Source organism: Staurois parvus, unplaced genomic scaffold (genome assembly GCF_062004578.1).
Source record: "Staurois parvus isolate SC_StPar_1 unplaced genomic scaffold, SC_StPar_1.0 ptg000711l, whole genome shotgun sequence".
NCBI lineage: Eukaryota > Metazoa > Chordata > Amphibia > Anura > Ranidae > Staurois > Staurois parvus.
In genome coordinates, this window is record NW_028318507.1 from 709383 (window position 1) to 731928 (window position 22546).

Here is a 22546-nt window from a genome sequence, read left to right on the forward strand (position 1 = left end):
TATTAGGCCGACAATAGGAAGATCACTGGCATCCTGCACCTGTACTGTGGCATAATATCTCCCATCAGATTCAGTCAGCTCACACATGAAATTAGTGTGGTTGAAGATCTGTGGGCCCTTCAATAACCTATGACTAGCTCTTATCTCACCGCATGTGGTGGACACATCACCCTTATCCTCCCTGGTGGGATTCTTGGACTGTCTCAAGACAGAAGCACAACTAGAAGTTGGCGCTCCGTCTGGCTTGTCAATCCCGACGACTTCCGATGCCGCGACTATATTAGGGGCAATAGATGGACACTGAAAAGCAGGAGAATCATTAATAACCAACAAATGGTCCCCCTTTGCCTGAGAACTAGCTTCTCCATTAGTAGGCGTGTCAGGGACGGGGCACACATCTCCTGTCATTTGACTCAGTGTTCTCCCCTGTTGGTTTAAGGCTTGGTTGCCTGTTAATTCTGTGACCCTTGGTTGGTCACAGGAGCTGCTCCTAAAAAAGGATTGGATGAAAATTGAGTGACAAGCCTGTCCATTTGTTCAGCCATTTTGCTGACCTGTGCCTCTATTTGTCCAATACGCTCAGAGGAGTCATTCTGTTGATTCTCCCTCTTCCTATACTTACGCTTGTATTTTGGACGGGACTGGTAATGAGACTCAGAGTCAGAACTACTGCTCTGGTCCCGACGCCATTGTTCTCTCTGAGGTTTTGGGGTCTCCCTGTCATTAAGGGGAGCCTGGGGTACTGTATCCCCCCTTTGAGCTTGAGGGTGTTCTTGGCGTGGAGGAAATCTTTGGAAATCGGAGTTCTTATTAAAATTGGGATTCTTATTGTAATTATGGTTCCTGTTGAAATTGGGGTTCCCATAAAAATTCCCATGTTGGTTTTGGCGAGGATAATAGAACCTCCGAGGATACCATTGACTCCTTTGATTCTCATCACTATACTGGCCCTTACCATACTTTTTATTCTTCTCACTTCCACTACCGTAGTTTCCTGGCTTTTGTCTATCCTTTCTCACCCACTGGTTTTGGGGTGCAAAGTTATGGACCTCCTTCACTTGCTGGGTTTGAGGCACAAATCTAGGGGAACCATTGGTTTTACCCCCACGGACTACTTCCGCATATGATTTCTTCTCTGCCTGCAAATTTGGATTTGGAGGGGAAACGGTAGTGGTTGCTACTATCTTGGGGCTATTTTTGGGTTCTCTTTTTATCCCGCCCTCACTGGACTGTTGGATCGAGAATAAATAGTCACTCTCTCTCACCAACCAATCAAGAGAGCATCCCTTTCTGTAATCCTTTGCAAGTCCCAATTTTATGTAAGCAGGTAATGCTTCATAGAATAGGGTCTTGAATTCTGGCTGGTTAGGATTGGGATCCTTTTCAGCCAGGAAATAGGCATTTCTGAGGACAGCCAGAAATTCTGCAGGGCTTTGGTGAGGACCACACTTTAAATTGTAGGCCGCAGCCTTGGCAGAGGTTACAGTTTTATAAGGCCCAAATTCCATGTGGCACTTATGTTTAACCTCTCTCCAGGACTGATTGGAATAGGCCCTCAAGGTCTCAAAGAATTGCCGGTATTTCTCTTCAAACACCCATGGCAGCAATTCTATTTTGGTGTGGTCATCTCTAATGCCCAGAATCTCTAACGTCTGTTCATATGTTTTCATGTGTTCGGTGATCTCAAGGGACCCTTTCTTAGAAAACATAGGAACAGTGTCCTTCAGGAACTTAATGACCTTTGGGGTGTCATATCTCCTGAATGACCCCTGGGATTTCCCTTCCTGTCTATATGAAACCTCATACTTTTCTTCTGAGCGCTCTGGAGTGTATCTTAAAAGCTTAGGAGGTGACCTATATTCTGACCCTGCCTCACTATCAGATACTTCGCTGTGATGCGGGTATCTCCGCTCATCAGCCTCCGGCTTGACTGGGTTGGTCCGGTTTTGGACCCCAGAATTTATTTGGGCCGTCAACCTCATAATCTGCTCCTCCAGAGTTTTCTGCTCAGATTTTATCAATGTAAGTTCTGACTGGTCATGCTTATCCCCTGGGTGAACTTTAATTTTGACAGGAGATAACCTTTCTGATCTGAAGTACTCCACCTCATCTTTTAAGTCCTGATACTTCTCTTGAAGTTGTTTTAATTCCTGAAAGTTTCTTTCATACAGGTCCTGAGCACTTCGAAAGTCTCTGACCAATCTATCATAATAATTCTGGGATTCGTCTAAACGAATACCGGCATGACCAAGCTTCCCTTTCAAAGACTCAATGTCCTGATTTTTGCTTTCTAACAAGAGGCGGGCCTCTGACAACTCTTCCCTTAAAGTCATGGTTCGCTGGGCAGCTCCAGCGGTCATGAACCATAACATGGGCCAAGCTTCTAGGAGAAGTCTGTCACGGCTTCTATCACTTTCTACTCTAGCAAATGCCATTAAAACTCAACAACCTGGCCCTTTTGGTTGAACAGGTCCTCAAAGGTGCTCATAGCCTGCCTTTTCTCTTCATCCACGAATTCATTATTGCTATCCCCCAAACTTAATCTCTTGCGGAGGTAATCTATTACTTCACATTCAACATACTTCTGCCAAGCACCGGCAGCTTTCCGAGCTGGCTTCAGAGCTTCCTGCTCAATGCCTTGAGCCGCCATATTTTCCTCGTTATGCGTGGAAGAGGTGGATCCGTGATTACTGGATGCCATTTTGATACAAAATATATGTTTGATAAAGTGTACAAATATACAATCACCAGTGCGTTTTGTATTATGGTACGATTTCTATGGATCTCAGCAGTGCCTCCAAATTTATCCTGTGGTGGTTTATGTAAGGATATATTTTATTTATAAAGGGCGTGTCCCTTTCCCTTAGATGAAATATTACAGTGCCTCCAGCCGTTAAAATACGGCAAATATTTAGTAAACCAATAATTTGGACACCTTGATAATTTGATCACCACTTATTATTATACCTTGAATTCTTTTAGCCAATATGATTTCGTACCATACACACAAAATTTGCCTTATAATAGATAAATATAAAAATTTATTTATGTACAAACATTATATATATATTAACACAAAACGCAAAAGACTGGTGATAAATGAATATTGGTACACACAATCAAAAATATATCCTACCAATGTAAGACACAATAATAAGGTTTCTAACTAATTACATCAATATCACAATTTTTAAATGATCTGATTATTTATTAAATTTATTAATAATTAATAATTTCGAGTATCTCAAAGGTTATATTCTCACAAGCCGTGGCCATAGGATTGCAAGAAGCTGGCCCTTGATATATTATACTCTGATTATTAATATTCAATAAATTATGAAATATGAAAAAAAAAAAAATTATAATATGGCAACAAATAATTTTTAACAGTAAAACAGGATCTCTCTACATATATCTAACTACCCAATATTGTTGTGATACACTAAGGTAATTCTATGATTCCACACAACAGAGAAAATAGGTAATACAAAATCAAATAAACAATCTCACCGCACCCGGCATTCAGACTAGGCAACTCTCCCGTGGATTTAGCTGGCAGTGGAACGCCTTTAGAAATGATATTATAGGGCAAGTGATAGATATTTAGTATGGAGAATGTAGGAAGTTATAAGGATAGAGGTTTAGAAATTTAGTAAAGTTTTAGGAAGTTTGAAAGTATGGAAGAGTAGTTATTCAGAATCAGGTCTTTCTTCAGTCAGGTTTTCTTTTGCTGAGGTCTTTTCTTTTGATGAGTTTTTTCTTGATGAGGTTTCCTCTTTCTTAAAGGTACAAGGGCTTTTATACCAACTAATCCATTGTTCTAAGGTACCTTCCCACCAGGCTTCTTGATTGGCTAGTTGAGAAATGTGTGTACATAAGCTATTTCTCACCTGCCCGCCAGGTGGCGGTCATGTATCATAGAACAATTTGAGTATTTGAGATGACTCATACCTCGGGTGGAATCTTAAGGTAATTTCAGGGATCAAATATACGTCTTTTTCCAGATATAAGTGATCATACCTATAATATTCTAAATAGGGACCATGGAATATAGGTGTATATTCAGTTATTCCTTCTTGAAATACCATCCTGTTTGTTTCCTGATAAGACATGTAACTAATGCTAGTTTATAATACATCTTACTTTCCATCATCTCAATACTCAAGTTAGTGATATATAGTTCCCATTGCTGAATATTTGGTGGTGTGTGAAACCTATCCTTTATAACATCTCATTTATAATATGTTTTTGTAGTATATCTTTGTAGTTATATACAGTCAATTTTTAGACTTAAATGTCCTGAATTTAACTTCTTTGTTTTAGAACCAACATTTTCTATGTGTAGGGAAAAACTCTCTGTTTGCCTGGCTCTTGTATTTGAGTCACGGTAAACAACTCTTAATACTTTCACCCTTGGTGGACAATAGTATATTGTGATAGTTTCAGAGGTCTGTTGGTTTATCACACTCTACAAGGTTTGGGTAAGCTCTCAGACAATCAGTTTGGTTCCTCTATTGTCATGTCCAGACCTTGTATATGTTTACCTGCTTATTGAAGTCTGAATAATGGTGTTTGACCACCTGTAGAACTTCAAAATAGTAGATTGTCTCTAGGAGGAAAAAAAAATCCCTTCACCCACCGTCTACACCTCTCCAGCCAGATGGTCATTCGACTTTCCAACCAAGCCAAATTAACCCTTAACATCCGGCTATGCTAAGCTGCTTGTCATATAATATTATGTCTTGATAAAGTCATATTTTTGAGACATAATTCAAAAGGCCCACAACATGTATTATACATGGTGATCATATACCCCCTTATGTATTATCCATGGAGATCATATCCCCCCTTATGTATTATACATGGAGATCATATCCCCCTTATGTATTATACATGGAGATCATATCCCCCCTTATGTATTATACATGGAGATCATATCCCCCCTTATGTATTATACATGGTGATCATATCCCCCTAATGTATTATACATGGTGATCATATCCCCCTTATGTATTATACATGGAGATCATATCCCCCTTAATCTCCTCTTCTCAAGAGAGAATAAATTCAGTTCCTCTAATCTTTCCTCATAGCTGAGCTCCTCCATGCCTCTTATCAGTTTGGTTGCCCTTCTCTGTACTTTCTCCAGTTCCCCAATGTTCTTTTAGTGAATTTGTGCCCAAAACTGAACTGCATATTCCAGATGAGGTCTTACTAATGATTTGTACCGGGGTAATATGATATCTCTCTCTGGAGTCTATACCTCTTTAATACAAGAGAGGATTTTGCTCGCTTTAGAAACCGCAGCTTGGCATTGCATGCCATTATTAATCTTGTGATCTACCAGAACCCCCAGATCCTTCTCCACCATTGATTCCCCCAGTTGTACCCCCCTAGTATGTATGATGCATGTATATTCTTAGCCCCCAAGTGCAGAACCTTACATTTATCAACATTAAACCTCATTTGCCACATAGTTGCCCAATTAAACAGTGCATTGAGGTCGGCTTGTAAATTGGACACATCCTATAAGGACGTTATTCCACTGCACAGCTTGGTGTCATCTGCAAAGACTGAAATGGGATTTTTTAATCTCAGACCCTATATTGTTTATAAATATATTATCTTAAAGTGTTACTAAACCAGGACCCTGCATTCACTATATCTGGTCTCCCCGGACCCTGCATTCACTATATCTGGTCTCCCCGGATCCTGCATTCACTATATCCGGTCTCCTCGGACCCTGCATTCACTATATCTGGTCTCCCCGGACCCTGCATTCACTATATCTGGTCTCCCACAGTACACAGAACATGGAAATGCAATTATTTTAGTCAATATAAACTGCTAAATACCTTTTCTTATCAGCAGTATATAGCAGTCTCGTGACTTCTATCAGTGGCCAGCACAACACTGGTTAAAGCTTGTTGGAGGAGTTTTCATTCTTTCCTGATTCTCATATGAGGCTTCATAACCCCTGACCCTCTGTCTCTACAGTGCTGATTGACCCTGTGCTGATCACATGCACTCTCCCAAGAAAGAAAAAAAATTCTCTAGCAATACACACCAAACTGAACATGTGCAGCTTGTCCTCAAGGTTCTGTTCTATCAGCAGATGGATTGGGGACAGCAGAAGAAGGGGAGGATCAGAGAAGACAGAATCAAGCATCTTTTTTATACAATGTAGAGGGTTAACCCCTTAGGTTCCACAGTGAGTATAACAAGCATGCTTTACTACATATACAGACTGTTGTGGGGTTTTTTTTATAATTTATTTTTTTTTTTCATTTTTATTGAGTTTTGGAAGACATACAACAGACAAAAAGTTGCACAGAGTTGTGAGATAAGTCACAAGCCAACAAAAGGAGAAAAGAAACAAGAACATCGAGTGATATGCATATACATACAATGTCAGTGTATAACAGTGGGTTAGCCAGCAATATCAGACATCTGGGTAGACATATTGAAAATGAAAAGATCCCATGGTTCCTCAACCGCTTCAAAAAGGGGGACAAGATTAGCATGCATAGCAGGGAGGTACTCCATTCTTCTAATCTCAGCAATGACGTTCACCAATTCCGACCAAGTAGGAGGTATAATAGCCAATGCATGGGAATGGTTCTCCTGGCCGAGACAGGAGAGGATAGTTTCTTGGCAGATTTGGAGAGGCCTGTAAAAGGTAGGCCTAATAAAAAGTAAATGGGGTCAAATGGAATATGGGCCTGTAGAAGTAGCCGCAAGAGGCTAAGGACCTCTCTCCAGAAAGATGCAATGTGTTGGCAAAGCCAGAAAATGTGAAAAAGAGTGCCAATTTCCACGCCACATCGACACCAGACATGAGAAACACTCAGATTGTGATCATGGAGAACCTCAGGAGTCTTGTACCAAAACTTCAAAATGTTATAAGTGTTTTCTTTATATACCACACATATAGAAAATCTAGAGGCGGCCTCCCAGATCCTGCTCCATTGATCTAAGAGGATATCTCATTGAAGGATTCGGGGCCATTTTCAGAAGGAAAGGAAAGAAAATAAAATTAACTTCACTACCCTAAATGTACTCCCCCCCCCCCCCCCAAAATAATACAAACATACAGCCGCTAAATAAAAAAAAGAGTAATAGTTCTATTCTATATGTTGCATATTTTCCAGCCTATAAGATATCTAAATCAGACCGCTTTGTGAACTGTTCTGTTCTTTCTAATAGCTGGGCAAGATTGCCATGCTTTGCGGCCCCTGAAAACATATCTCATGACCCCTTGGATTATTGAGTCTGCTAAATGCTAGTGGAGCAGAATGGTTTAGTTTTCAGTGCATGTGTTCTACGGTCTACAATGGAACAGATGCTATAATTCCAAAAGGTACATTAAGTATCAATCAAATTTAATAAGGTCTGGATACTTCTACTGTGCTTGCTTGATGTCTCAGAACAGATACACCACCTCCATTAAATCACTAGTTATTTCCTGAGACTCCATAGTCCACAGGCACTCAATCTTTCCATCATGCCACAATGTGCCAACAATTTTTTCCATCTCTTTTTTTTATCAACTTCTATCTTCACCCCAGTCTGGAAAAATTTCCAAAGGTAAAAAGGTTACAGAGTTTTGGTAAATCAAAAGGAAACATCGGCTAGTGTAAAAACATATAAAATAATCAATTAAGACAGCATAGTAACTTGTTTACTGATCCTTGAAGGAAGAATTTCTCTGGTGGTCTGGGCTTTGGGCACGGATTTCACAAATTGCTAATAGTTCATTTTGTAGCCCTCACTCAACTCCACTGTAAATTGTCTAGGCTAGACTCTTGTTCCCAAGTAAATCACATCATACTGCTATTCTATGAGTAGCACTACCCCCTTAGGGGCTGCTGGATTTTTATTTGGGTCTCCCTATGCTCTACACGGCCAGGCAACACACATTTTCCACACTTTGCGCACTGGAGCCAAAGAACAGCCCTTGAGCTTGGTTTTGTGATTTTATTAAGGGGCTACAAACTTAGATGGGGTCTAGGGGTATATGGGATGCCCGAGGAACTGCAGAACTTGAGAACAAACTCCTTAGCAACTATGTACAGAAATGTGGATTTATTTATTTATTACAGGAACTTTTAGCAACAGTGTCTTTTCTGGAAGAGCACCAATGGCTCTTTGGTGTACCTCCTCACACCCCAGATGAATTCTCCTCTTCATCCATCTGCCTGAGGGTATCCGTGGACAAGGGGGTCCAGGCCCAGAAGCTGCTAATTTAGCCACTTGCCTACCGGGCACTTATACCCCTTTATTTACCAGGCCAATTTTCAGCTTTCAGCGCTGTTGCACTTTGACAATTGCGCGGTCATGCAAGATTGTACCCATATGAAATTTTTATCACTTTTTTCTCACAAATAGAGCTTTCTTTTGGTGGTATTTAATCACTGCTGGGCACTTTACTTTTTGTGCTATAAGCAAAAAAAGTACAAAAAAATTTGAAAAAAAAAAAGTTTCTTTGTTTCTGTTATAAAATTTTTCTCCTTCACTGATGTGCGTTGATGAGGCAGCACTGATGGGCACTGATAGGCAGCACTGAAGGGCACTGATAGGCGGCACTGATAGGCAGCACTAATGAGGTGTCACAGATAGGCGTCACTGATAGGCAGCACTAATGAGGTGTCACGGATAGGTGGCACTGATATGCGGCACTGATAGGCGACACTGATAATGGGTACTGATAGACAGCACTGATAGGTGGCACTGACTGACATCACTGCTGGGCACTGACTGGCGGCACTGCTGCGCACTGACTGGCACAACCGCTGGGCACTGACTGGTGGCACTGACTGGCAGCACTGCTGGGCTGCACTGATGGGTGGCACTGGTGGGCACAGGTGGGTGGTACTGGTGGGCACAGGTGGGTGGCACTACTGGGCACAGGTGGGTGGGCACAGGTGGGTGGCACTACTGGGCACAGGTGGGTGGGCACAGGTAGGTGGCACTTCTGGGCACAGGTGGGCGCACTGCTGGGCACAGGTGGGCGCACTGCTGGGCACAGGTGGGCGGAACTTGTGTGTGGCACTGCTGGGCACTGATGATCAGTGACCCTGATGATCAGTGCTGATCCCCCCTCTGACAACTGCCGGTTTTCGGCAGCACTTTCCTCACGATCTGACAGCGTGAGGAAAGTGCAGCCGAGAACCAGCATTTGCATTTCCCGGTGATCAGCGTGTCATTGGACACGGCTGATCATGTGGTAAAAGGCCGCTGTGATTGGCCTTTTACCACATCACGTGATCAGCTGTGTCCGTAGGACACAGCGATCACGGAGATCGCCTGGGGCGCGCCCCCTGGGGCGCGCAGGAGAGCGCGTTCTGGGAGGACGTCATATGACGTCCACCCAGAACTGGCCGGCTGCAGTGCAGCCGTCATTCGGCTATCTGCGGTCGGCACGTAGTTGGCACAAGCAGTCCCAGATGAGGAGCTAATTGGGTCTTGCACATGACGTCCCTTTCCCCATATCCGGCTCATGGGGTGTATGAGTACTCACTCTGTCCTCTCCTGTTATCTTGGTGGATTGGTGGCTGCATTCAGACCTTATGCTGGGCTGGCTCCTTCCCTGCTGCACAGGCTGTCCTCCCTAGGAGATGTTGAGGCAGTGGAGATCCTCTTTTTTTCAAGCAACCTGCCTGTAGGTGAGATCCCCTCCCTGGGGCCCCCTTCCAGACTCCACACTCCAGCCTTCCTAAATCCATTTTCCATCCGACATTGCACACCTTCCCCCAGGCTCTGCACATTTGAGGGTTTCCCTGGTCACCATGCTCAACCTCCTGTCAGGGTCCCTCAAACATGCAGATCTAAGCCTCCTCCACCCCCTCCAGAAAGCACTCAGGTTTCTGGAGAGGTGAGAGGGCCCCAGAAAGCTCTGACCTGTTAGAGCCTCCCAGCCTTTCCTGAGGTAACCTCACTCCCAGGCTGACTCATTCCCTGGCTGCTACTCAGCCTCTATCTAACAAATACTATCTGACTAACCTGGAGGGTGTTACATACTGTATGTGCTAGCTGCATAGAAGTTCCTGTTTGTTTAGATACAGCATATTCAGTCACCTTCAGATATCCCAAATTGTATTCTAAAATAGGTTCTCATCTTAAAATAATTTCATTATGGTGAAGAAGAAAGAAAATATTGTACATAAATAAAAGTCATTCTAAAAAAAAATTTAAAAATCCTCCCATCCTTTTCCTGGTGTAGCCACCAGTCCTTTTCACTGATGAAGGCAAAGAGTCTTGTTGAAGTCAGACTGTTATCAATCACCAAGCTAACTGACCACTAGCTACACCAGCCTCTCAACCAGGATTTGTGGAACCTCAGTGTTCCTCCAGAGGTTGCTAGGGGTTCCATGAGCAAATCAATTCTGTCTTTCAGATACTGTATGTAACCACTGACATAAATGCACATTTTATCTGAAAGGGGCGGAATTCTTCACACTCACCAAAACTGTAAGGAGCTTTCTTCCCACTGACCATCATTCAGATGTGCGGTGAGCTGTAGATATAGTACTTGTATATATTAGTGGTGGTTCCCTGAGACCTCACAGTTAATTCAAGGGTTCCTCAGTGTTACAAGAGATCAGAAAGGCCAAGTTATACCTAATAACTATTCTATCTGTATGTCATAGCAAGCCAAGAGCTGCCTCTATTCATCTGTATGACCTGTACCCACAATCTCCTTAAGGGCTTGTTCACACTTGACTACATTTCTAACTCTTAAACTCTCCTACAACATTGGTATTGGCAGCAGACAGACATTAACCACTTCCCGACCGGCCGTTGTATATAAACGGCCGGACGGTGGCACTGCAGGGTCGGGTGGCCGTCAATAAACGGCCTCCCCGCACCCTGCTTGTGCGCGCTCCTCCGGACACAGTGAAACACCGATCGTCAGACGGGACCTCTGTACGAGGTCCCGATCATGTGATCACTGATTGGCCAATCAGTGATCACATGCAAAGTAGTAAGCAAGATGTCACTTCTGACATCATTGCTTACTATGTGTGAAATCTGTGAATGATCACAGAGGTCACATGGTACAAGGCTATTCACAAAAGCCTTGTACCATGTGACAAGCTGTGACCAATCACAGCTCACTCTGTATTTCTCAATGAGTGCAGGAATGCACACAGAGAGAAAGAGAAATGATTGCTTTTACATCCTATATTAGTGTAAAAGCAATCAGTGTAAAAAAAAAAAAAAAAAATCTTCATCACCCCCCACAAGTAGTACAGTGTCACCATGGTGACACTGTACTGCTAAGGTGACAGTATGTAAAAAAAAAAAAATAATAATAATATAAAAAAATAAAAATGTAAAAAAAAATGTTTAAAAATTATAATTTTTGCTTATAAACTAATTTAGAATTTTTTTTTTACTAAAAAGATAACGGAATAAATTTTGGCTAAGATTTATGATGAAATATTATTTATTTGCAAAATTTTATAAAAAAAACACTTTTTTTCAAAATTTTTGGACATTTCATTTACATAGCAAAAAAAATACAAATCCCAGTGGTGAATAAATACCACCAAAATAAAGCTTTATCTGTCTCAAAAAAATGGTAAAAAATTCATTTGGGTACAGTGTTGCATGACCGCGCAATTGTCATTCAAAGTGTGATAGTGCTAAAAGCTGAAAATTGCCCTGGTCAGGAAGGGGGTGAAAGTGTCCGGTCTGGAAGTGGTTAAAGAGCTTTAGTGAGGGTGTTAGACTGGTGTTTTACTAGCGTTAAAAATGCCCCCTAAACTCCCTATGCACAGTTTTGAAGCGTTTTATAAGCATTTTACAAGCGTTAAAACCACACCACAAATGCCTATAATAAACTGTCATGTTATTAACGTGCCACAACTGAACTGCAAACGCCTCGCAAATGCCTGCCAGGGCATCACCATACACTTGAATGGGAGTCTTTGAAAGGCTTCAAACTCCTCCAGACTCAACATGAGGCTTCAATTTTATAATAATGTGAACAGCACTGTGTGCCATCAATAAAATCATTTGCATAGGCATTTGAGGAGCGTTAAAAACATCCCTTAAATGCCTGCTTTCCGTGCCAGTGTGAACTAAGCCTAATACCAGCACCGGCGGGTTGCAATGTCCTGGCAACCCCAAAGCAATCCTGAAATATGTGTGTGGATGCTTAGATGTGTGACTGAGACCAGTTTGGATGCAATGCCCATGCAGGCTAGTTTATGGTTTCTGGAAAGCACATAACAAAGGTATTTTACTGATTTCAGGGGTTCCTGATGACGTAATCCAGAAAAGAAAAGATCTGAAGACCATCACTGAAATTGTCCAGACTGGAAACCATTTTGTGATGACAGTGACCACAGGGCCCAGTGTCCTACGCAACGAGTTCACAGTCGGTGAGGAGGTTGAACTGGATTCACCGACTCATGGGAAAGTTATGGTAAGAACACCAATAGGAGGAGTTGTTAGAGGATGAAATGGTCATATTAACTTGTAGTTTTAGATAAAACTGAGCATCAAAATAATATCACAGTGTACTGGAACCTTGTTAGAGACACAATATTGTTTCTGTTTCAGAAAGGAAAGAACGTAAAAACTCCATGCCTATAGTGTCCTTGCGGGATTGAAACCCCGGACTTTAAAGCCTCGTTCACACCATGGTGCAGAGATGTCAGTTTTTTTGCAAGCGCGCAACGAAATCAGTTGTTCTCTATGTGCCCTGTTCACACCACAACACGGGTATCACATGCAGTTTTTTTCTGAGCAGGAACCTGCAACATGTATAAAACGTCTCTGCAAATGAAATCTGCACATCAGTTTCCATCCGTTTTTCTGCATGTATGGTGTGAACGTGGCCTAAAGCTTGACAATGTGGAATGAGATGCGTATCCTTACGCTCCATCTGGCCAATTGATGAATCTAAAATATAACCTTTAATGAGATATATATAAAATGTGTGCTGAGTTGTAATGAATGCCTATTGGAGTGGAATGTACTGCGCACAGCAGTATGACTGGAGACCATTACAATTGTTTACCTTACATCCAAATGGTTAATAACACCAGACAAGATCACATACCATACCGTTTTAGATGAAGTGACGGCATAAAGAAGACACCGTAGTTTGATCATAAACCTATCAGATGGAATATATCATCTCTATTATGGAGATAAAGTTACCCAATGGACATGGAACAAAACAACAGAACAATCGAGTATTTTTAATGCTTGTATACAGAGTTTGTTTTCTGTTCCATAAACTACTTTTATTCACTTGCAATGTGCCTTTGAATTGGTTAGCAACTTTGACTACTCCTGCTAAGATCTCTCCTCTTCTGGGAATGTCTAATTACTGTGTGTGCTGGCCCAGCTCCTCTACCCCTCCTCTCTCTTTCCTACATAACCCTTTATGTAGCAGCTGGGTGAGGAGTGAAGGGGAATACTATAGAGCAGGGGTGTCAAACTGGCGGCCCTCCAGCTGTTGCAAAACTACAAGTCCCATCATGCCTCTACCTTTGGGAGTCACACTTGTAACTGTCAATCTTGCAATACCTCATGGGACTTTTGGCAACAGCTGGAGGGCCACCGGTTTGACACCGCTGCTATAGAGTGTCACTTGAGAGTCTGCTGATATTACATCCTAGATGGTGGCACTCAGCAGCAGTCTCAGGGCTTTTGGCTGTCTATACAAAGGAAGCTTCTATCAGTAAATAAAATGCAGACATTACATTAAATGCACATATATTCTTAAGAGATTTATTATTTAAATGGTGACAAGGTCTCTCTAACAAGTTTATTTAACCTACGTTTTTTGATGGCAGAGCAAAGCCTGTACAAACCAAAGTAAAAGGTTGGGAAGATCACATAGAATGCTGAAGAAGCAGCTAATGTTCCTTCTTGTCTACACTGATTTCTCCACTGTACGTTGGAGGCATCAATGGCTGTCTCATAGGCTGGACTTCAGACGTCTGTCTTTGTTCATCTTCATTACATTGTGGATTAATGGGACTAGTAGATTACACAATAAATATAATATTCTGCTTTCATTTAACCTCCCTGACGGTCTAATGATGTCATTATTTTTGAATGTCAAAGCGGTACATTGTTTTGCATGGAAATCTGTTGTTTTATATTGTAGGCCTGTAATTCTTAGGAATAACTCACTTAAATCTGTCCAAACAAGAGTCTAGTAAACATCCCGGGTATGATAAAGTTTGAAACACAAAATCATAAAATTATAATAAATAATTATAAAAAATAATAATACATTTAATTCAATAATGTAATCAAACCAAAAACACTGAAATTTGAAATAGAGCGCAAAGTTCGCACATCGCTGAGTTCAGTGGCAGAATCATCGCTGTCGTCACTTTCAGTGTCTGATGATGAATTTCCCCACAAATCATTATCACTCAATTCTGCAAGTGGTTCTGATTTACTATCGCTGTTTTCTAGCTGGTCTAAAACCGCTTTTGACCTAAAGGGATCCTTTTTCGACGCCATGGACATTCTCAAGTTTCCAGACAGAAAGAACGGTAAAAATGCAGGTGAGGGCACAGGACAAAGCACTCGGGACAAAATGTATGTGAAATGGTTTGATACAGGAATGGAATCCTAACAGACGGATGCTGGCACAGCGGGAGGACATTGGGGGAATCGCAGGACAAGGTAAGGATCGGGGGATCACAGGACAAGCACTACAGTGTAATCCCGAGTGTGGCTCTGGGTTGCTGCTTTTGGTATTGTAAATTAACCCCAAGTCACACTCGGGATTACCACTAGGAAGGTTAAAACTAAACTCCTGGATAAACAAATATTTTCTAAATACAAGACTCGTACTTCTTTGAATCTTGGTGTGCTCTGTGTATTTCTTCCAGATCTGTACACTCATCCATTCAGTGTGAAACCTTACCTCTGCACAGGAGTTTCCTGTAATAAAGACCAGTCACTGCTGCTCTCTCTCCTTGTGCAGGGTGACTGGTCTTGTCTCCGCCCCCTCCTGTAGTTGTCTGCAGGCAGCCTGTACTACTTTTTAAAGGTAATATCTGAGATTAGTTTCTGCAGAGTAGATGTACAAACATTTGTGGCAATTAAGGAATATAACTATTTTAATTAAGGTTTTCGTGCCCAGGGTTCAGCTTTAAGCTCACAGGAATTAAAAAGGACACTGCATTTCTGATTAGATCAAAGGGAAAAAAATTGATACTTACTGTAAACCAGAAAAATTAAAACTAATGCAGCCACCACATCTAAGGTCTGGTAAGCTGTAATCCATAAAATATTGGCTTTGGGGTTTGGATATGCTTTAAAAAGGATGTTTTGGATAGAGTTGGGCTTTAAGCACCTGCACACATTTTCTTGTGAGAGGAAAGGTTTATACTCCTATGTTTATATATATACAGTGGGGCAAAAAAGTATTTAGTCAGCCACCAATTGTGCAGGTTCTCCCACTTAAAAAGATGAGAGAGGCCTGTAATTGGCATCATAGGTAGACCTCAACTATGAGAGACAAAATGAGAAAACAAATCCAGACAATCACATTGGCTGATTTGGAAAGAATTTATTTGCAAATTATGGTGGAAAATAAGTATTTAGTCAATATCAAAAGTTCATCTCAATACTTTGTTATATATCCTTTGTTGGCAATGACAGAGGTCAAACATTTCCTGTAAGTCTTCACAAGGTTGGCACACACTGTTGCTGGTATGTTGGCCCATTCCTCCATGCAGATCTCCTCTAGAGCAGTGATGTTTTGGGGCTGTCGCTGAGCAACACAGACTTTCAACTCCCTCCAAAGGTTTTCTATGGGGTTGAGATCTGGAGACTGGCTAGGCCACTCCAGGACCTTGAAATGCTTCTTACGAAGCCACTCCTTCGTTGCCCAGGCATTATGTTTGGGATCATTGTCATGTTGGAAGACCCAGCCGTGTTTCATCTTCAATGCCCTTGCTGATGGAAGGAGGTTTGCACTCAAAATCTCACGATACATGGCCCCATTCATTCTGTCCTGTACATGGATCAGTCGTCCTGGTCCCTTTGCGGAGAAACAGCCCCAAAGCATGATGTTGCCACCCCCATGCTTCACAGTAGGTATGGTGTTCTTTGGATGCAACTCAGCATTCTCTCTCCTCCAAACACGACGAGTTGTGTTTCTACCAAACCATTCTATTTTGGTTTCATCTGACCATATGACATTCTCCCAATCCTCTTCTGGATCATCCAAATGCTCTCTAGCAAACTTCAGACGGGCCCGGACATGTACTAGCTTAAGCAGGGGGACACGTCTGGCACTGCAGGATCTGAGTCCCTGGCGGCGTAGTGTGTTACTGATGGTAGCCTTTGTTACGTTGGTCCCAGCTCTCTACAGGTCATTCACTAGGTCCCCCCGTGTGGTCCTGGGATTTTTGCTCACCGTTCTTGTGATCATTTTGACCCCACAGGGTGAGATCTTGCGTGGAGCCCCAGATTGAGGGAGATTATCAGTGGTCTTGTATGTCTTCCATTTTCTAATTATTGCTCCCACAGTTGATTTGTTCACACCAAGCTGCTTGCCTATTGCAGATTCAGTCTTCCCAGCCTGGTGCAGGTCTACAATTTTGTTTCTGGTGTCCTGCGACAGCTCTCTGGTCTTCACCATAGTGGAGTTTGGAGTGTGACTGTTTGAGGTTGTGTACAGGGGTCTTTTATACTGATAACAAGTTCAAACAGGTGCCATTGATACAGGTAATGAGTGCAGGACAGAGGAGCCTCTTAAAGAAGAAGGTACAGGTCTGTGAGAGCCAGAAATCTTGCTTGTTTGTAGGTGACCAAATACTTATTTTCCACCATAATTTGCAAATAAATTCTTTTCAAATCAGCCAATGTGATTGGATTTTTTTTCTCATTTTGTCTCTCATAGTTGAGGTCTACCTATGATGCCAATTACAGGCCTGTCTCATCTTTTTAAGTGGGAGAACTTGCACAATTGGTGGCTGACTAAATACCTTTTCGCCCCACTGTGTGTATATATATATATATTTGTTTGTGAAATACAGTTATATTCATTCTGTTATTTTAAAAAAAGGAATTTATTGAAAAAAAAAAACATGAACCTGTACTATTTTTATTTTTTTACTGTTCCAGGCTGTCGTTAATCTAGTGGATGGCAAGCTGGTTGCGCAGCTTAAGGAGGTCCTCTCTGTCACTGAAGTCTCCGGAGATCTTCTCATCTCTGTAAGGATAATATGCTTCTTCTACCTGAACACCAAATGTACATTTAGGGATCATGCATAGAAAACGGTCGAACCTTATTTTTTAAACAGGGGGAACAGCCAGTAGCAACCAGTGTCAGTGGAGTGAAATACCAAACTAATGAATTGAGAGATGATCAAGAATATGTATATATTGCACACATGAATACCGTCATCTGCATCATTAATGTACGTGTTCCAAACATGATAATTGTTGTGTCTTAGTGCACGCTTTTGAAACAAATCAGCTGGCTGCAGATTGAGAGAGAAATGTAAAATAACAAAAAGTAGAATTTTCCTTTTAAGTAATTTTATTTGAAGGTCTTGTGCAAGCAGCTATAAATTACGCTTGTTGCTGGGGTGCCACGGAGCCACAGCTAAAGTGTACGTTTGACCATTGAGATTTATAGAAAAACGCAAGACCCCTAGTAACCCATTTTGTAATGGGGCTTGCAAATGGCTGTGGGATGGTGCCAAGAGGCACAAGTCCCTGCCAAGCTTCTTCTTGCTACCAGAACAACCCTCCTGCTTGAGATTTTCACCATTGTGCCAGAGGCCTTCTCACAACATTTCTGGCCATTGACCTTTATATTCTAAGGAAGAAATGTCCACACAAAAAATTAGGATTGCTGCGTTTTACTGATGTTACTTTAAGATGGCATTACAGTCACATCATGTGGACATACTGTCCAGGGTCACTTGACAGCATTTTGTCAATCACATAGAGTGGACGAACCGCAGCAGTCACATGAGGAAACAGTACACTTTAGTATGCCATCTTCCCTACTTAGTCCTTTTCCTCCCGAGGTCATCAGTACTCTTGTTCTGGTTTGCGTTAGGCTGTCGGTATCCAGCTCACTGCTCCTTACAGGTAGCCTTCCTGAGGCTGGACCACTGCACTCAACTCTGGCTTGGGCACATCTTCTACCAGGTCTTCCAAGGGAATAGCCTCTCCAAGGAACACTTGGCCTGGCCTAAAAGGCCTTTTGCAGCCTGCTCTAGCCTCCCTATAAGAGTCAGGATTACTAAAGCCAGCTCTTCTGGGTGCAGGTCTACATTTCCCTGTCCTCCAGCCATGTCCAGAGCCTCCACTTGCTGACTACATCTGACTAAAGGTGGGGTCTCTGGCTCCAATACCCCAACTGCACTAGGGCTGCTCCCAACCAGGCTTATATGTGGGCACTGACTCATCCAATACATCACTACAGGAGGGTTCTAGCTAAAAGGGGCCTAGCACCTGATGACACTATTCTCTGTAACCAGACACTATTCTGGAACAGAGCCACTGAATGGCAGACTAGCTAAGTGCACCTGCTTACACTTTTACTAAGGTTTTGCTTTATGTAGTTCCCCACGGAGAACATTTTTGCTAGGCCTCATGACATCCTGGTTTATTCAGAATATACATTGTAAAACCATGGTTGTGAACAAATAATGTACACATGTACAGTTGCAAGAAAAAGTATGTGAACCCCTTGGGATTATGTGGAGTTTTGCATGAATTGGGCATAAAATGTGCTCTGAACGTCATCTAAGTCATAACAATAGAAGAACACAGTCTGCTGAACATAATACTACACAAACATTAGATGTCGCCATGGTTTAATTGCACATAACATGTAAACATTCACAGTGCAGGGAGGAAAAAGTATGTGAGATCCTAGCTTAATGACTTCTCCCAGAGCTAATTGGAGCCAGGAGTGAGCCAACCTTGACTCCAATCAGTGTGATGATATTGGATGTGTTGCTGACAGCTGTCCTGCCCTTAAAAAACACACACCTGTTTTGGGTTTACTGGTTTCAAAAAGCACTGTCTGATGTGAACCATGCCTCGCAGAAAAGAGCTCTCCGAAGACCTACGATCAAGAATTGTTGACTTGCATGAAGCTGGAAAGGGTTACAAAAGTATCTCCAGAAGCCTTGATGTTCATGTGTCCACGGTAAGACAGACTGTCTACAAATGGAGAAAGTTTAGCACTGTTGCTACTCTCCCTAGGCGTGGTCGTCCTGTAAAAATGACTGCAAGAGCACAGCGCAGAATGCTGCATGAGGTAAAGAAGAATCCCAGAGTGTCAGCTAAAGACCTACAGAAATCTCTGGCACATGCTAACATTTTTGTTGACACATCTACAATAAGGAAAACATTAAACAAGAATGGAGTAGATGGGAGGACACTACGGAGGAAGCCATTGCTGTCCAAAAAGAATATTGCAGCACGTTTGAAGTTTGCAAAAGAGCACCTGGATGTTCCACAGCACTACCGGCAAAACATACTGTGGACAGATGAAACCAATATTGAGTTGTTTGGGAAGAACACACATCACTATGTGTGGAGAAAAAAAGGCACAGCACACCAACATCAAAACCTCATCCCCACTGTAAAACATGGTGGAGGGAGCATCATGGTTTGGGGCTGCTTTGCTGCCTCAGGGCCTGGACGGATTGTTGTCATTGATGGAAAAATGAATTCCAGAGTTTATGAAGACATTTTGCAGGAAAACGTACGACCATCTGTCCGCCAACTGAAGCTCCGCAGAGGATGGGTGATGCAACAGGACAATGACCCAAAGCATACAAGTAATTCAACAAAACAATGGCTGCAACAGCACAGAATACGCCTTCTGGAGTGGCCCAGTCAGAGTCCTGACCTCAACCCGATTGAAATGCTGTGGCATGACCTTAAGAGAGCGATTCACACCAGACAACCCAAGAATATTACTACACTGAAACAGTTTTGTGAAGAGGAGTGGTCCAAAATTACTCCAGATCGTTGTGCAGGTCTGATCTGCAACTACAGGAAACGTTTGGTTGAGGTTATTGCTGCCAAAGGAGGGTCAACCAGTTAAGTCCAAAGGTTCACATACTTTTTCCTCCCTGCACTGTGAATGTTTACATGTTATGTGCAATTAAACCATGGGAACATCTAATGTTTGTGTAGTATTATGTTCAGCAGACTGTGTTCTTCTATTGTTGTGACTTTGATGACATTCAGAGCACATTTTATGCCCAATTCATGCAAAACTCCATGTAATCCCAAGGGGTTCACATACTTTTTTTTGCAACTATATATGTTTGTTTCTTTCAGATTTTGACCTACAAAGGAATTGTCTACAAGACAGTTGGCAAGAGACTGCAGTAGAAGAGCAGCTTATATCTGTTCAACAGTTAACCAAATACAATAAATATCATGATGAAAAAAATAAAGTTCTCCTTCTGCCTATCAATACAAGTTTAAACGCACATCTGCTGCATGACTGCTTAAAACAGCCACACAAATTAACAAGAATGTTTGTTTATGGGTAGAAGGGGTAGTAGTTCACCCAGCCTGAGTCTTCACTGCTGTCTGGAACTCCAGTGGGGAGATCTTTAGCAACTCCAGCACTGTTTCAACAGGCTTAGTTTAGCTTTTCAGGATAGCTACTGTTGTCACCAGCTAGGATAACTTTCCAATACTGTATCATGGAGGGCCAAGTGCTGACTGGTCCTCAGCTGTTTCCCCTGTGTCAAGAGGAGGGGTTGGCTCTGAGGAAGAGGCAAGTCCTCAAAACGCATTAGCCAGTTGGAAGTCCACAGTTCCCATTGTGGACAGACACGCAGTGCAGATCGGACAGAGCTGTTCCTTTATGATGTGCCTTTGAGTGTATTGCCATTTTGTGGGTACAATACCGACTTTTATTAAATACATTTTTTAAGGTAATGCACTAGGCCAGTGCGCTCTCTGTTTGTTTTTTGCTTTATTCAGTACATTGGGACTCCCCCGGTCTTTTGAGGACAGCAAGGCGTGCATATTCCAGGACATTCGGGATGTGGTCATAATCTGTACTTCTCCCATCCTCTGGAACTCTCTACCCCAATCCATCAGACTGTCACCTTCCCTCCTCGCCTTCAGGTGCACCCTGAAAACCCATCTCTTCAGGGAAGCCTACCCCACCCTCACCTAATTGCTGATCTACACTCCTACTACTCCATCCCCCACAGCCACTTCCTCCTGTACCACTATCCCCTCCCTCCTAGATTGTAAGCTCGAAAGAGCAGGGCCCTCGAACCCCTCGTGTTTTGTCTTGTTACTGTACTGTCTCATGTACTGTCCCCCACTATAATGTACAGCGCTGAGCAAACCTTTTGGCGCTATATAAATAATGTATAATAATCCCTAAGCAACTGGATAAAAGAAAAAACATGAAGAATGTGAATGGAAGGTTAAAAGATAATAACGTGAGAATACAGAGAGAAGTACAGAGTACAGAATAGAGAGGAAGCAGGCAGACTTGGAAAACAGAAATGTTCCAGCCTGATTTGCCAGCAGATGACAGGACATAGTGGACTTCTTGTTTCATGAAAAACAATGAAAATCAAAGATCTTTTATAAATGTGACAGTTATTCTGGAATTGTCACTGGAAGCAAGAGGCAGACCCCAACTGGCCTGAATCTAGCTCAAGCTGCCATTGACCCTTCTCAAATCTTTAGGTACACCAACACTCTCAGCTCTGGGCAGGTTTTGTGTTCTCTTCCAAAATTTGTTTTCACAAGTTAACACATCAGAAGGACCAGAAGTCACTTGGAAAATTTCCGCAAAGCAGACAGATCTAAAATTTGTTCACAGCCTTCCAAAATTATCAGGACTGGGCAGGGGTGAACTGACCATTCGGGCACTGCCCAAGGGTCCGGGGTCAGTAGGGGGCCCCATGAGATGCCCCTGGTATCTTTCATTGGCTTTTTCATAGGATTTTTTGGGTGTGGGCAAGGACACAGGGGCCCCATGATCCCCTTTTGCCCGGGGGCCCCATGAGTTGTCAGTCCGCCCCTGGGTCTGGGTAAAGATCAGCTAATATATGCTGAAGTGTTTCAAAAACTGTAGTCATGCCCTGCAGAACTCAAGATGTGTGTGAAGAACAGTCCATGGCAAAAATACAGTCATGGAAAAAAATATTGGCACCCCTGTATTTCTATCAGATAATGCACTACTTTGCACAGAAAATTATTGCTATTACAAATGTTTAGGCATTCTCATATTTATTTCTTTTGTTTGTATTGGTGTGGCACAAAACAGTGGAGAAATGACTGCTACTGTACTACTGTTGTCAGCTAGTGCCAAACACGATCAAGCATCTCAGGTTAATAAGCAGACTGGAGGGGTCTCCACTCCAATGGAGAACTAAGGCTTCATGCACACTGGGGCTTTTGTAAATGCTCTTCTCTTGACAGGAGGAAAGCAGCTTCAAAAATGCTCATACGCCTCATTATTGCAAATGTGTTTAGGCGTGTCAGGCACTTGGGTGTTTATTCATTTCATTGACCAGAATATAAATTTATTCTGGCCACT

The 22546-nt window shown here is 42.4% G+C and overlaps 1 protein-coding gene across 1 annotated transcript; it reads left to right on the forward strand.

Moving 5' to 3' along the window:
* The first annotated feature begins 6615 nt into the window (after positions 1 to 6615).
* On the forward strand, positions 6616 to 20427 carry LOC149445765 (fatty acid-binding protein, liver-like). Its single transcript, XM_089653408.1, has 4 exons — positions 6616 to 6679; positions 12261 to 12433; positions 17116 to 17205; positions 20308 to 20427. The coding sequence occupies exons 1-4, from the start codon at positions 6616 to 6618 to the stop codon at positions 20359 to 20361; spliced, it is 381 nt and encodes a 126-aa protein (XP_089509534.1). The 3' UTR covers positions 20362 to 20427.
* The last annotated feature ends 2119 nt before the right edge of the window (positions 20428 to 22546 follow it).

Excerpts from the sequence above, each read along its gene's own strand:
- LOC149445765 (XM_089653408.1), top strand. The coding sequence starts at position 6,616 with ATGGTTCTCCTGGCCGAGACAGGAGAGGATAGTTTCTTGGCAGATTTG. Across the intron at positions 12,434-17,115 it reads CGACTCATGGGAAAGTTATG|GCTGTCGTTAATCTAGTGGA; the intron begins GTAAGAACACCA and ends TTACTGTTCCAG. Across the intron at positions 17,206-20,307 it reads CCGGAGATCTTCTCATCTCT|ATTTTGACCTACAAAGGAAT; the intron begins GTAAGGATAATA and ends TGTTTCTTTCAG.